Source organism: Strix uralensis, chromosome 16 (genome assembly GCF_047716275.1).
Source record: "Strix uralensis isolate ZFMK-TIS-50842 chromosome 16, bStrUra1, whole genome shotgun sequence".
NCBI classification, from domain to species: domain Eukaryota; kingdom Metazoa; phylum Chordata; class Aves; order Strigiformes; family Strigidae; genus Strix; species Strix uralensis.
In genome coordinates, this window is record NC_133987.1 from 4,800,913 (window position 1) to 4,814,274 (window position 13,362).

A 13,362-nucleotide genomic window follows, 5' to 3' on the forward strand; every position below is an offset into this window, starting at 1 on the left:
GTGTGACGTGAGGGGGAGCAGAGAGCTCTCGGCAGCTGCCGCAGCAGCTTCAGCCGGCTGCTGCGGTAACGCTCCACGCGGTCTGTGCAGGGAGAGGTCTCTCTATTTGCATGTGGTCCTGGGTCTGTGAATGATGAGTATAGCCAGGAAGGAGGTGGCATAACTCCCGGGGAACAGGGAGGGGGATCCTGCTGGGGAAGGAGAGCACCTTTCAACATATTTCTTTTCTTCTAGGCTCCAGGCCCAGGTCTCAACTACATCGTTCTGCTGACGTGTGCCGTCTGCTTTGTGACCTACTCGGTGGCTGCACTGATCGTGCACAAGCTGGACATGATCGACATTAACCGAGTGGGGGTGATTCCCTTCTGTGGGAAGAACGGGCTGTACAAATACGAGATCCTGGTGAAAACTGGCTGGGGCAGAGGATCAGGTTAGCCCACAGCCTACTCCTGTGCTTGGTTCCTAGGGTGACATTGCATAGTTCCCCTGAGATCTCACCTCAGCACATCCTGCACCAAATGTTCCCCTGCAGGGCCCAGAGCTGCGCTGGTGTTTGGAGCAGCACTGAGCAGACACAGTCAGTTCAGGGTTTCCCACAGCATTCACAGCTTTTATTGTGTGATGACAGGGCAGGTCAGGAGCTGTGGAGAAGAGCATTCTGCCCCACTACTTGCTGCTGGGGTGGGACAAACAACTGCTGCTGGGAGGAACCACCCAGTATAAAAATACCCCCACCCTGCTTTCCCTGTCTGGGCTGTCTGGTTGCAGGAACAGCCAAGAGGCAGCGATTGTTCCTCGCTTCTGATCCTCTCCTGCAGAAGCATCCAGGCCTTGTGGGCCCTTCAGATGGACCATTTTGCTGTCCTCCAGCGTCCATTGCTTTGTTCTGCCATCTGAATCTTCCCCAACAGCATGAAGGCAGGAAGCTTGGATTTCTGATCCATGGCTGGGTTTGTAGCTAGAGCTGCCAGAAACATTATCCTGGACTTGGAAATCCAGGCAGTTGGGATCTGAAAGCTCTAAGCAAGGACAGAGGTTAAGTGCCACCATGACTGCCAGAAACATGCTCCCGTTGATCTGTGTAGCCACTGGTTTCACTGGTTTCTCCTGAAGCCACCCCAAGGACCATCCGGGTTTGGCAGGTGGACCAAGGAGCATCTGGCAACTGGTACCAGAGAAAAGTCAAAGAAAACAAGTCTTTCAGCTACTTTGTGGAAAAAACATCCAGAATAAACATCTCCTCCCGTTAGGGTGTTAGCAAGGCAAGGAATGTCAAATTCAGTCCCCTCCAAAGAGGAAAACCATGAGCATGGCAAAGTCCACGCACCAGGCCAGTCTGAGCAGCTGCCCCCAGGCTGTGTGCGACACTACCCCTGGGAGTGGGATGGCTGCTGAGCACGTTCCTTCCTCCCCAATGACCTGGTGGCCCCTCTGAAGGGACGTTGCAGCAGGCACCAGGTCACTGGCAGGAAGGCGGGGCTGGGGCACAGCTCCGCTGGGGTGGACTTCCCTAACTGAGCCCCCTTGACTCTGGCAGGTACCACAGCCCACGTGGGGATCGCCCTGTATGGCGTAGACAATAAAAGTGGTCACAGACATCTGGATGGAGAAAATGCCTTCCACCGCAACAGCCTCGACGTGTTTCAGATCGCAACAGAGCGGAGCCTGGGGAGCATCTGGCGCATCCGCATTTGGCACGACAATAAAGGTGAGACGTGAGCGAGCGGGCGGTGCTGGGGCAGCCGTCACACGTCCCAGGGCAGACCAGGCTCTGCTCTGCCTGGTACCTGGGCCAGGGGAGAGGTACCTGGGCCTAGAGCCTGGACTAACCCTGATGGGAGACTGTGGTGAGCCGCTGGCATGGGGGAGGATTGCTGGGGGAAAACGTGGGGTCTCCATCACGGGTAAGGTGGCTGCAGCATGCTGTGCACTGCAACAGCATGGGAAAATGTCTGTACAGCCCAGGAGGGGACCTGGCTGTGCCGAGCCTTTCTCGTGGGGACCATGTCATTCCCACCTGCAAAGACAGTGTCACAGGGTAACTGCTGCTGTCCTGCTGAGGGGCTCTTGCGTTGCCTTCTCAGCTTTTCAGGTTCACGCAGGGAATGTCTGCCACGAAACACATTTCTCCGTCTCTTAACTTCTAGGACTCAGCCCCTCTTGGTACCTGCAGCACGTCATAGTCCGGGACCTGCAGAGCAGCAAGAGTTACTTCTTCCTGGTGAACGACTGGCTGTCGGTGGAGAGCGAGGAGAACGATGGCATGGTGGAGAAGGAGGTTTATGCTGCCAGTGAGTGCTCAGCCCCTGGGGCATGGGGCTGGGATGGCTGAGCAGCGCAGCCATTCTCGTGGTGTCAGGGAAGGACCCGCAGCCGGAGACTGCATAGAGCCTGTACAGCTCTTCCTCGCTGTGCTGACGTGCTCTGCGGGGTGCGTTGTGCCAGAGGACAAGGCATGGCAGGGCCCCAGCCAGGCAGGAGGGACCTGTAGATGCAGCAGGGGCACTTCCTTGAATATCAGCCTGCAAGAGGGGCCGTGGCAGGACCAGCCAGGTGCCCTCCGTGGCGCAGCTGGCCCTGAGGGTCTCCCTCTTTTTGTGCTCAGGTGAGACAGAGCTGAGGAGCTTCTCCCGGATCTTCATAGCGGAGCTGCAGCGAGGTTTCTTTGAGAAGCACGTCTGGCTGTCCATGTGGGACCGCCCGCCTCGCAGCCGCTTCACCCGTGTCCAGAGAGCCACCTGCTGCTCCCTCCTCATCTTCCTCTTCCTCTGCGCCAACGCTGTGTGGTATGGCATGGTGGGCAACGTACACCTCAGGTATGCTGTGTCCCTTGGTGTTCTGGTCCGTCCCTCACCTCCTCAGGGCCCCTCCTGCACTTCCCATTCCATGGGGCAGGACAGACCTTTGGTCTGCTGGGAATAGCAGCCTTGCTTGTGGCCTCGTGGCTTCAAGTCTACCCTTCCCATTCCAAAGAATCAGGGACCAGGACATGGATGATGAATGACCAAGGACACCCTGATCAGTTTTCCCCCTTACCTGGTTTTGCTGGGTCATCTGTTAGCACAGCCCATGCTCATTTCTGTCTCTGCACAGCTGAAATGCCAGGTTGTGCAATTTTGTCTCCTTGCTTAGCTGGCAACCCTGAGTGCTCCTGCTAACACCAGTCCCCGATCTCTCTTGATTCTCTCCAGCAATGGGGCTGTTTCCAACCTGATCCCTGTTAATGTGGACACAGTGGCTGTTGGTCTGGTGTCCAGCGTGGTGGTCTACCCTCTCTACCTGGTCATTTTATTTCTCTTCCGGATGGCTCGTGGCAAGGTAATGAGGAGAAAGAGTTACAGGCTGCCCAGGTGGGTGGGATGCCACCAGGTTCGCATGTCTGAGGTTAAATTCTGCCCTTTGGGGTGCATCACTTCTCCCGCTGGTCTCTGCACGTTCCCAATTGTGCCTCTGTGCTGCCCTGCACCATGGCCAGACCCTTGCCCTGAGCAAGTCTCCTTCTCCCTCTTGAGCTGGGAGCAGCCTCTGACCTTAGAGGGACAGATCGCTGCCTGGGTTCTGACAACGCCCAGACGGACTAGAAGGACAGATTTTAAAAGCTGTTTAGGCACTTCCTCCCTCTTGATCTCAGTGAGTGATAGATACCCAAATGCTGTTTGAAGATGTGACCCTTTGCTGCATTGGCAGGAGCTTAAGAGATGCTCGGTGGAGCATTGCTAATGGAATGCCTACCCTGGGTACAAATTCAGCTGTCTGAGCAGAGCTGTGGTTAGGCAGCTGTGAAAGGATTAGCTGGGGATTTAATGACTAGTTAGGCACAATTAGCAGCCCCATTAAGTACTGCAGCCAGCTGCTCAGTGCCTGATGAGCAGCAAATGTGTCTGATATTTCTTCTTGCTGTAGGAACTCCCTGCTTTACAGGAAGTTGTAAGCTCATGGGGCTTCCTGGGAACTTGTGCCTGGGACAGCCTAGATGGCACTGGGCTTTGCTCCGTGTGGGACAGTGCCCAGGGTGCCTGGGAGGCAGTGAAGGACGGGTGTGTGCCTGTTCTCAGTCCCGCTGAGCAGGTCTGGGACCCCCCAGCCCTGCCTGGAGCTCCCCAGCAGCGTAGGGAGCTGATGGGTGTTGCTGAGAGCAGGGCTCTGAGCCCCTGGGACATGTTGCCTCTGCCCCTTGCTTTTCTGGTCAAGCCTTCCTGTCTCCTGCAGGTCTCCATCAACCACACCCTGACTCACTCAGACCAGCAGTCCTTGGAGATTGACAACTACCTGGACTCCTCGATCCTAGACAGCTCCTTCCCCACCTTCCCTGGGCTCCGGGCAGAGGTAACCTGCTTCCCACCCAAAACCTGGACAGGCTGCTTGGGTCCGTGTGCTCCCCTGTGCAGACACTGGTCCACCCACAACTGTCAGTGTGAGAACTGATGCACTCAAGTGCCTCTGGCAAACACGGGTGGGGGGGGGAGAGCCCCAGCCCTTCATCTCTCACCTGCATCTCTGCCCAGGCCTGTCCCGGGTGCTGAGCACAAGCTGCCTCCAGCTGCTGCTCTGTATCTGTGAATGTGGATCTTCCCAGCATGCCTGGACGTGCTCTCTGGAGGAGAGCAGGGTCCTGGAGGGGTGGGCCCAGGGCTCGGAGCAGCTCAGGCTCCAAGTTTCCGTGACCCCTGATGTCAATAACCTGCTGTTCTAACCAGGCACAAACCAGTGTCATCTGCTTGAAATGCCTCCGCTTCTTCCACAGGCCTTCTCTGAGCAAACCAAGACAGATCTGTTCTTGGAGGACTCCAAAAGGTGAGTAGGTTTCTGGGGACAGAGCAAGTTTTGGGTAGGAGTGTTGATCTGCTCGAGGGTAGGGAGGCTCTACAGAGAGATCTTGCCAGGCTGGAGCGATGGGCTGAGGCCAGCTGGAGGAGTTTCAATAAGGCCAAGTGCTGGGTTCTGCACTTGGGCCCCAACAACCCCCAGCAGCGCTACAGGCTTGGGGAGGAGTGGCTGGAGAGCTGCCAGTCAGAGAGGGACCTGGGGGGGTGGGTTGATAATGAGCCAGCAGTGTGCCCAGGTGGCCAAGAAGGCCAATGGTATTCTGGCTTGTATCAGCAATAGCATGGCCAGCAGGGACAGGGAAGGGATCTTACCCCTGGACTCGGCACTGGTGAGGCTGCCCCTCGATGAGTGGGTTCAGTTTTGGGCCCCTCACTCCAAAAAGGCCGTTGAATGACTCGAGCGTGTCCAGAGAAGGGCAACGGAGCTGGTGCAGGGTCTGGAGCACAGGTCTGATGGGGAGCAGCTGAGGGAACTGGGGGGCTTTAGTCTGGAGAAGAGGAGGCTGAGAGGAGACCTCATCGCCCTCTATAGCTACCTGAAAGGAGGGTGCAGAGACGGGGGATGAGTCTCTTGAACCAAGGAACCAGCGCCAGGACAAGAGGGAATGGCCTCAGGTTGTGCCAGGGCAGGGTCAGACTGGCTCTTAGGAAGTATTTCTTTGCAGAAGGGGTTGTTGGGCATTGGAATGGGCTGCCCAGGGCAGGGGGGGAGTCCCCATCCCTGGAGGGGTTGAAGAGTCGGGTTGAGCCAGAGCTGAGGGATCTGGTGGAGTTGGGACCGGTCAGTGTGAGGTTCATGGTTGGACTGGAGGATCTTCAAGGTCTTTTCCAACCGAGATGATTCTGTGATTCTGTGAAGTAGGAGTTTAGTGTCGTTTTTTGCTTTGGTAGACTGGGGTTGTGCTCCCACAGTTGCTTTCTTGTGCTTCCCATTCCCCACATGTACCTGATTGCACCCGTTCCTCTGTTTTCCCGCAGCCTCGTGCGGTGGCCCTCCAGCGAGGCCCTGCTCAGCTGGCCAGACCTCCTCAGTGACCCCTCCATCATGGGCAACACCATCCAGAAGCTGAAGAGAGGCCGGGCCAGCCGCCACCTCGGACTTGAGGCCCCATTGGCGACTGAGGAGGACAGTTTGTCGCTTGGTGTTCACCAGGGACAGCCTCGGTATTTCTCTGCCTCAGGTGGGTGTGGGAGTAGCATCGCTCTGTGCCGGGGTTGGAATGCCCTGGGGAAGCACAGGAGGAACAATTTGGTCCTTAGGAGCCCCGGCTCAGCTCTGGAGAAGGCAGAATAGCAGAGTCTGCTGCCATCACCACTGGCTTCAGTTTGAAGGGCAGAGGAGGAGGGTTGTATTTTCTTAACGGGTGTTTCAGTCTGGGAAAATAGAAATCCTGATGTGGATCCATCTGGAGCGAGTGGTCACTGCTGCCGGCAGACTGGGCGCTGGTGTTCCCGTGGGGGCTGAATGTCGCAGGCAACCAGCGCTTCTTCTCTGGTTGCAAAGCCACAGTGTGTCTCTGAACCTCTGGAAATGGCTGGAGAAGGAGAAGGTCTTGGCCTCCTACACCAGCAGTTGCGTGCCAGGCTCTGCAGCCAAGCTGCGGCTAGACAGGAGCGAGAAGACAGGGAGGAGAGGAGGGCTGCCCCACGGGGAAGGACCTGGCTGTCCTCCTCCTCCCCAGCTCCACAAACGGGGCTGAGCCGGCGCGGTGCAGAGCTGTCCCGTGGTGCGGGGTGCTGTGCGCCCGCCAATGCTGTTTGCACTCTGCCTTTCCCCAGACGAGGATCTGATCCGGCAGATCCTGGCAGATGGAGCAAGCGGCATCTCCCACTCCCAGGACCTGGGGCCCTACATGAGGGCTGAAACAGATCTGATCTCAGGCCTGTAAGTATTCGGGGAGCGGAGCCCCCTCCTGAGCTCGTGCCTCCCGCCCCTTACCCTCCCACCCAGCTCTGCAGCGGCCGGTACCGCGCTGCCCAGCTCTGCTGCGCCCAGCCTCAGCGAACTGAGCTGAGCTGGTGTTTGAGACACTGCAAATGCCTGGGATAACCTTGTCATGAGTCACTACATTCTTGCTGGCTGCGATTCCTGCAGCTCCCTGCAGCCTGAGCTCCAGGAGGGCACTGCCACCCTTCCAGGAGCCACCTGGAATATCCCCGTAGAGCCCCAGCTGAAGATGTGTCTTGAGAGCTTTGGGGACTGCTGACGAAGTGCCTGGATGTGGGTTTGCTTCATGGCGCTGACAGGAAGGAAAAGGGGTGTTGAATCTCTCTTATGTTTTCTTGCTCAGAGCACCCTCTTTGGCACCCCGACCAGCACCCGGCCGGGCTGGCAGCTCACTGCTGGATAGCCACTGCAAAGACTTTCAGCCTTCCCCCACAGGGCACAGAGCAAAATGTCTGCGTGTCGCAGTGGCCTGGGCCCAGTGCTCTGGAAAAAACGTGCTTCTAACTGGTCTGGGGCTGCTGCACTGATGTAGCACTGGAGTTCAGTGCACCTCGATGCCAGCCTGCTTGCTGCAGAACCGGCGGTGGCACAGCTCACCGATATCACCCCTTCACCTTGGCAGGTCCAGTGTCTTTGGGGAGAAGGTGGAGACTGTCATGATGCAGAAGCTGAACGACAAAGGCCAGAGCATGGCAGCTCCTCCCAGGGAAGTGAGCAGATCAGCCAAGTCGACGTGGACAGGTACCCGGGCTGCAGTGCCAGCATCAGGGCAGGGAGGGTGGGGACGTGCCTGGAGAGGGGCCGTCGCACACAGTGGTGCTTCGGCGACGCAGGCGGGTAAATAGAAAAGAAGCCTTAGGAAAACTGCTCCCCTGCTTGGGATATATTTGCTATTTCCTGCCAGCTTCTCTTGGAGGCTGAATCTCAGCAAGCCCTGGGCCACCACTTGTGCTGTGACAGCCCTGCCGTGCACCCTGGGGAAGCTCCACTCACGCTTCTCCAGTTACCCGGCTCTCAGCAGCCATCAGCCCCCTCATCCATCCAGCATGAGAGAGAGTCTCTGTGCATAACCAGAGGGGAAGGGGAGTCAAATGCCAAGGAAAGATCAAATCAACAAACAAAGAAGAGAAGAGACACATTCCTACTGTGTCACACAACAGGAGAGCCAGCCAGCTGGGCTTGCCCCAGGCGGGGAGCGGGCTGCCAGGCCCTGCAAGGGTTGGGGGGTGATAAGTGCCCTGGGGAGAAGCTCAGCATCAGTTCCTGGCTACCCGAGGTACAGCCTCCCTGGGGCAGGCTGCAGCGTGGAAAACTGGACACAGCAGCAATCCTCTTGGGTCCATTAAAATCCATCGTTTTGTCTTGGTTGATGAATATCTTTACGCAGGCATTGATTTCCCTGGGTGGGTGAAAGAAGCTGTGCTGAGCGAGCCCCGGGGCTGAGTGCTTGGCAGTCTGCAGGTAGCCAGAGCAACTAGTCTGTGTGGCTTTTCACGGGTTTGACAGCAGCCAGGCTGGGCGTGCCCAGTGTCCTGGGGCTCAGAGAGAAAGCAGGGAACCCATCTCACTACCCAGATCAGGATCCCATCTCCCTCCCCTGTTTGCCGTGTCTGTGTGCTGTCCGTGCTGCTGCTTAGTGGGAGATGTTTGGGATGATCCCTCCAAACTCACCCAGGACTGGTGGCGAGCTATCTGCTGGGATGAGTGGTGTGTGCTCAGCCCTTCCTGTGCCCGTTGGCACCCTTTTCCAGTAACGTTCATGCTTGTTTTCCCTCCTCCTCCCAGTTGCAGACCAAACATTCAGGAAGCGCTTGCTGCCACCCTGGTGCTCCTATCTGGCTCACGGTATCAGTCTCCTCCTCTTCGCCACCTCCACGGGGGTCTCTGTGTGGATCGGGGTGGGCTTTTCCTCCAGCGTTGCCCTCATGTGGCTCATCTCAGGGATATTCAGCTTTCTGGCATCCTTCTTGGTCTGGGAGCCCCTGAAGGTGAGGATAACATGAGAACAACGAGCACATATCTGTACGTGTGTGTGTGTTAGCTGTAATTAACATCTCGTCCAGGTACTAATCAAGTCCTACTGGACACTGTGTGGTTTGAATACTCTTGGTATCCCTGCAGGGGGGGCAGGATGTGCACACCAGCAGTAGGAGAGGCCGGGCTGGTGGCAGTTGGGTTTAGGTGTGGTCTGGCCGCTCAGCAGCTGTGCCACGCTCGCTCTCAGTGAGGAAGGGCCTGCGGGAGCTGCTGCAGTGGTGGGTCCGGTGGCACGGCTTGCTCCCCCGCCTCACAGCACTGCCTGTCTCCCCAGGTTCTGCTGGAAGCCCTCTATTTCTCCCTGGTCGCCAAGCGCTTGCACCCAGAGGAAGATGATACCTTGGTGGAGCATCCGTTTGTTGAGCATGTTTCTGAGAAGATCAGCAAAGTCCGGCCCCCTCAGGGCTTTGCCCTTTTCCAGGCCAAAGAGGAGGCCAGGAAGGTCAAACTGCTACACAGGATGCTGAAGGTGAGATGTATCCTGATGCCTGTGGTGCCTGAGGCAGAGTGCTGCCTCCAGGAGCAGAGACACATCCTTGCCTGGTCCTCCCAGTCCGGCTGTGATCTCCTGAGCTAGTTGGTGCATGTCTCCAGTTTCTGCCTCAGCTTCCCCATCTGTAGAAGACCGGTAGTGACACTCAGCTTCTCGGTGCAGCTCTGAGATCTGAGGTGGCTGGGAGGCAGAACCGTAAGGGGGTTGATTTGGAGGGGCTGGTGTTTGACCAAACTCAGGTGTTTGAGGTTAGGGCAAGGTTTGCAGTGTGGAGTAGACACCAACTCCCACGAGAAAATTCATTAGTTGAGTCTTGTGAAACACATAATTCCCTGTCTAGGAGCAGAAGTTTCAGTCTTTGTGGCTCATTCACTACTAATCTTCCACACTTGTGCTGGGAGTACACAGCTGCTTTAACAGAGTCAAGTTATTTTTAACTGAGTGATTTCCCTTTAAAGGATGGAAACCCCAAAACTATCGAGTGAGCTGAGCTGCCTGCGTACAGGAGCTCATAGAGGGAGGTTGTGCAATGCCTGTCAGCTGAAACATGTGCTGGGCCAGCCACTTTGAACAAAGAATATTGTTACGAGCCTGTGGTCTGGGTTTTATTTTAAGCTGCTTCCCATGTGGAAGGAGAGAGCGGCATGCTCTGGGTCCTGAGCCTGCTACGTGGTGGGCAGCGGGCAGCAGAAAGCACTGATGTGCTGCAGGATTGGGAACCGACCCCCCCCGTGCTTGGGTGCAATCCCTTTCTGCTCTCTGCTTACCAGAATTTCCTCATCTACATGATGTTCTTGCTGGTGATCCTGCTCACCAACTACGGAGACGCCTCCCGCAACAGCAGGGCCTTCCTCTTGCAGAGCTCCATCAAGCAGCAGTTGGGCAGCAACGAATTCCTCCGCATCAAGAGGTAACTGCCTTGGGGATGGCGAGGATCAGGATGTTGCTTTATGTCGGAGAGGCTGTGCGGGGCTGCAGCGAGGGCTTGGGGGGCCGGCTGGGGCTGACTGCTGGGCTTGGGCTCAGCAGTCGCTCCCCTGAGAGGTTCCCACTCTGTGGGGAGTGCTGGTGCCTCTGTGGAGCCGGGCACTCGCACACGAGCACGACGTGGCAGGGAGCAGGTCCCCTTTTGTCCCTGTGGCTTTGCTTCTCCCCTGGAGAACAGAGGGACCTGTGGGGGTTGAGAGCTTTGATTTCTTTGAATTTTCATGATTTCCTCAGTGGGAAGGGACTGTGTGAATTATAGATGTTTATCTTTCTGTATCTGGTCTGAAGGACACAAGTTTGCTCTGTCTCCAGAATTTACAACTGTAAGGTTTAGCCATAAACAGCGTCACAAGAACCAAAAATAACACCTCGTATAAATACAGAGCCCTTCCCTTCCTTGCTCTGCACGTATGGTTTAACGAGATTAAATTTCCCCAGCTGGGTTTCCACACTGCTGCAAACTCCAGGCTGACACCAGAATGGCTGCCTGCAATTAACAGTGTCTTTGTACCCGTGGTTCTTCTGTGCAAATAGACGTGACTTGTCCGTGCCACGCAAAGTCACGGAAACTTTAATTCACTGCAGTATAAATCGGGAATGCTTCCAGTGAACTCGGTGGAGTTTCTGGGGTGAAAGTGGTATAAACGGGGAGAGCAGCAGAATCTGGTCCTAACCACCATCTCTTTTCCACCACACTGCCGCAGACCCACTGGTCTGCTCCTCCTCCAGGTGCTGAGTAGATTCAATCACCTTTAGATCTTGCGTGTCAAATAAACATTTTCCTGACCTTGGAATGGGTGGAAACGCTGCCTCTACCTGCTAGCCAGGCACCAGGGAGGGGAGCAGCCCCACTTAGTGCTCCAAAACTCAGTCCCTGCTCCAGGTGAAGCGCCGATGGTCATGGGTGAGCCCTGCAGAGCTGCCCGGGAGCTATGCCTCTCACATCTCTTCCCTGCTGCAGGTCAGATCAGTTCTGGGTCTGGATGTCGCAGGTCTTCCTCCCGTACCTCTACAACAACCGGTCGGGTCAGGAGAGCTACAGCACCACGCTGGGGACGGCCCGGCTGCGCCAGCTCAGGCTGCAGGAGGGTAAGTGGGCTCTGCTGTCACCAGGGGGGTGGTGACGTTCCTGGAGGGATGAGATGTCTGGGGCTGGGTGAAGCCGGGCAGAGGTGACGGAGGCAGGTTTTTCTTTGCAGCGTGTGTATTAGTGTGCCTCTGCTTCTGCTCCTGCAGAGGTGAAGTGGGGCAGGTGATCCCGGAGGTTTACACTGAAGAGAGAGGTTGGCTTGATTTCTGGAGCTGGGACTGAGGGCGTGGAGGTGGAGGGAGCTCAAGAGGAAGGGAGATGCTGAGTGTGAGGGCTCAGCTGCATGCCCCAGCGCTGTTTGGCTGCCTTGGGCTCCCTGTGGGATGACAGTGTTGGTCTCGTTCCAGTCGAGTGCCAGCGCAGCGCCTGGGACATCCTGCACGGCGTGGGCACGGCTGCCAGGGGGAACTGCCCCCCCTCGCACGGCTTCTCTACCACTGACTACGCTGCTGGCTGGGAGAGGGCGGCCGTCAACGTGACAGCGGCGTGGTCCTACTCACCACCCGACCTGCCAGGGTAAGGAGCTGCCCAGCCTGCACCCACACTCCTGCTCCATCTGTTGCATCTTTCCCGTTGATTCCCAGTGGCCCCCCCACCCCACCCCACAATGTCAGTGAGGCCACCTGCAGTCCCCAAGTATAGAAAAAGCTACTTTGGCAATGGGGAAGGAAAACAGTTGGAATAGGCTGCCAGAACACTGCATGTTCCTAGGTACATACATTTTGCACCAGGGAAGATAGGAAGTATTTCTTTCCAGAAGGAGTTGTTGGGCGTTGGAATGGGCTGCCCAGGGCAGGGGGGGAGTCCCCATCCCTGGAGGGGTTGAAGAGTCGGGTTGACCCAGCGCTGAGGGATCTGGTGGAGTTGGGAACGGTCAGTGTGAGGTTCATGGTTGGACTGGAGGAGCTTCAAGGGCTTTTCCAACTCAGATGATTCTGTGAGGGGTTCAGATAATGTAGCTGCAGAATACAATTGCTAGTGATTACCTCTTATTTTTCTGCTGTTTGTATTACTTTGGTAAAATAAGACACAGCTGACATGCAAGGGATAATATAAACATAATTCATGTCTGCATTATGAATTATATTTATCCATCAGCACTAAGGCAAGCAAAGCACTTGGTATGCCCATAGATGGAGGAAAAGCAATCAACAGATTGCCAAATAAATACTTCAGTTAAACAAACACAGGCTAAACATCAGTTGTTCATTTCATCTGAATAAAGTTTTCTTAAGAATTCTGTAAATATTTCTAGACTGGCATATTCTAGACTGGCAAAGTGCAAATAAACACCAGAATGCCAAAGGCCTTCCCTGAATGCATCCACCCTGGCAGTGGGAGCGGTGGGAGGCACGTAGCTGCCGCACACTCACCTTCCCTGGCCACGTGCATGGCTGAACGGCCCCGTAGTGCTGTCCCCGGCCTGGGGCAGAGGGTTCAGCTCTTCAGGGCAGAGACAAGCTGCAGGACGAGGTGACCCCACTGCCCGCAGAGACCACGGGGCAGCACTAGTGTTCTGTTAAAGTGTGTTAGGGGAGACGGGCCTTTACCAGTGTGCAGGACATGAAATCACTGTTGGTTTCTGCGCTGGTTTGTTCCTGGATGTGTCGTCATTGAAGTCTGGGGCACCACAGGGCCTGGGGCTGTTCTGGGGCTGGGAAGGCTGAGATGGATCGAAGCACTTCTGTAATTTGTCTTGTGAAAGAAATAATGAGGCAGCTGTTGCCCTTGGATGTGCAGCACAGGGGTCGGGGTTGGCATCTGCACGTTTGCTCCTGGCGTGCCACGCGGTGGCTGCTCTGTCCTTCAGCTCTCACCCCACGGCTCCTCTTCCTCTGCAGGGTCTGGTACTGGGGTTACATCTCCTTCTACGACAGCAGCGGTTACGTGCAGGAGCTGGGGGCTTCCCTAGAGGAAAGCAGGGCCCGGCTGAACTTCCTTCAGCAGCACACTTGGATCGACAACATGTAAGTGTGGTGGG

The 13,362-nt window shown here is 56.3% G+C and overlaps 1 protein-coding gene across 1 annotated transcript in view; it reads left to right on the forward strand.

Annotated features, from left to right (window-relative positions):
- Positions 1-13,362, forward strand: part of PKD1 (polycystin 1, transient receptor potential channel interacting) — a 98,966-nt gene that overhangs the window by 78,379 nt on the left and 7,225 nt on the right. The window contains exons 26-41 of the mRNA XM_074885572.1: positions 235-430; positions 1,538-1,708; positions 2,148-2,291; positions 2,606-2,816; positions 3,192-3,318; positions 4,210-4,326; positions 4,745-4,794; positions 5,805-6,007; positions 6,606-6,711; positions 7,397-7,515; positions 8,560-8,762; positions 9,086-9,280; positions 10,075-10,214; positions 11,253-11,380; positions 11,729-11,897; positions 13,223-13,348. Coding sequence (XP_074741673.1) covers positions 235-430; positions 1,538-1,708; positions 2,148-2,291; positions 2,606-2,816; positions 3,192-3,318; positions 4,210-4,326; positions 4,745-4,794; positions 5,805-6,007; positions 6,606-6,711; positions 7,397-7,515; positions 8,560-8,762; positions 9,086-9,280; positions 10,075-10,214; positions 11,253-11,380; positions 11,729-11,897; positions 13,223-13,348 — 2,405 coding nt within the window. The remainder of the gene's footprint in view (positions 1-234; positions 431-1,537; positions 1,709-2,147; positions 2,292-2,605; positions 2,817-3,191; positions 3,319-4,209; positions 4,327-4,744; positions 4,795-5,804; positions 6,008-6,605; positions 6,712-7,396; positions 7,516-8,559; positions 8,763-9,085; positions 9,281-10,074; positions 10,215-11,252; positions 11,381-11,728; positions 11,898-13,222; positions 13,349-13,362) is intronic.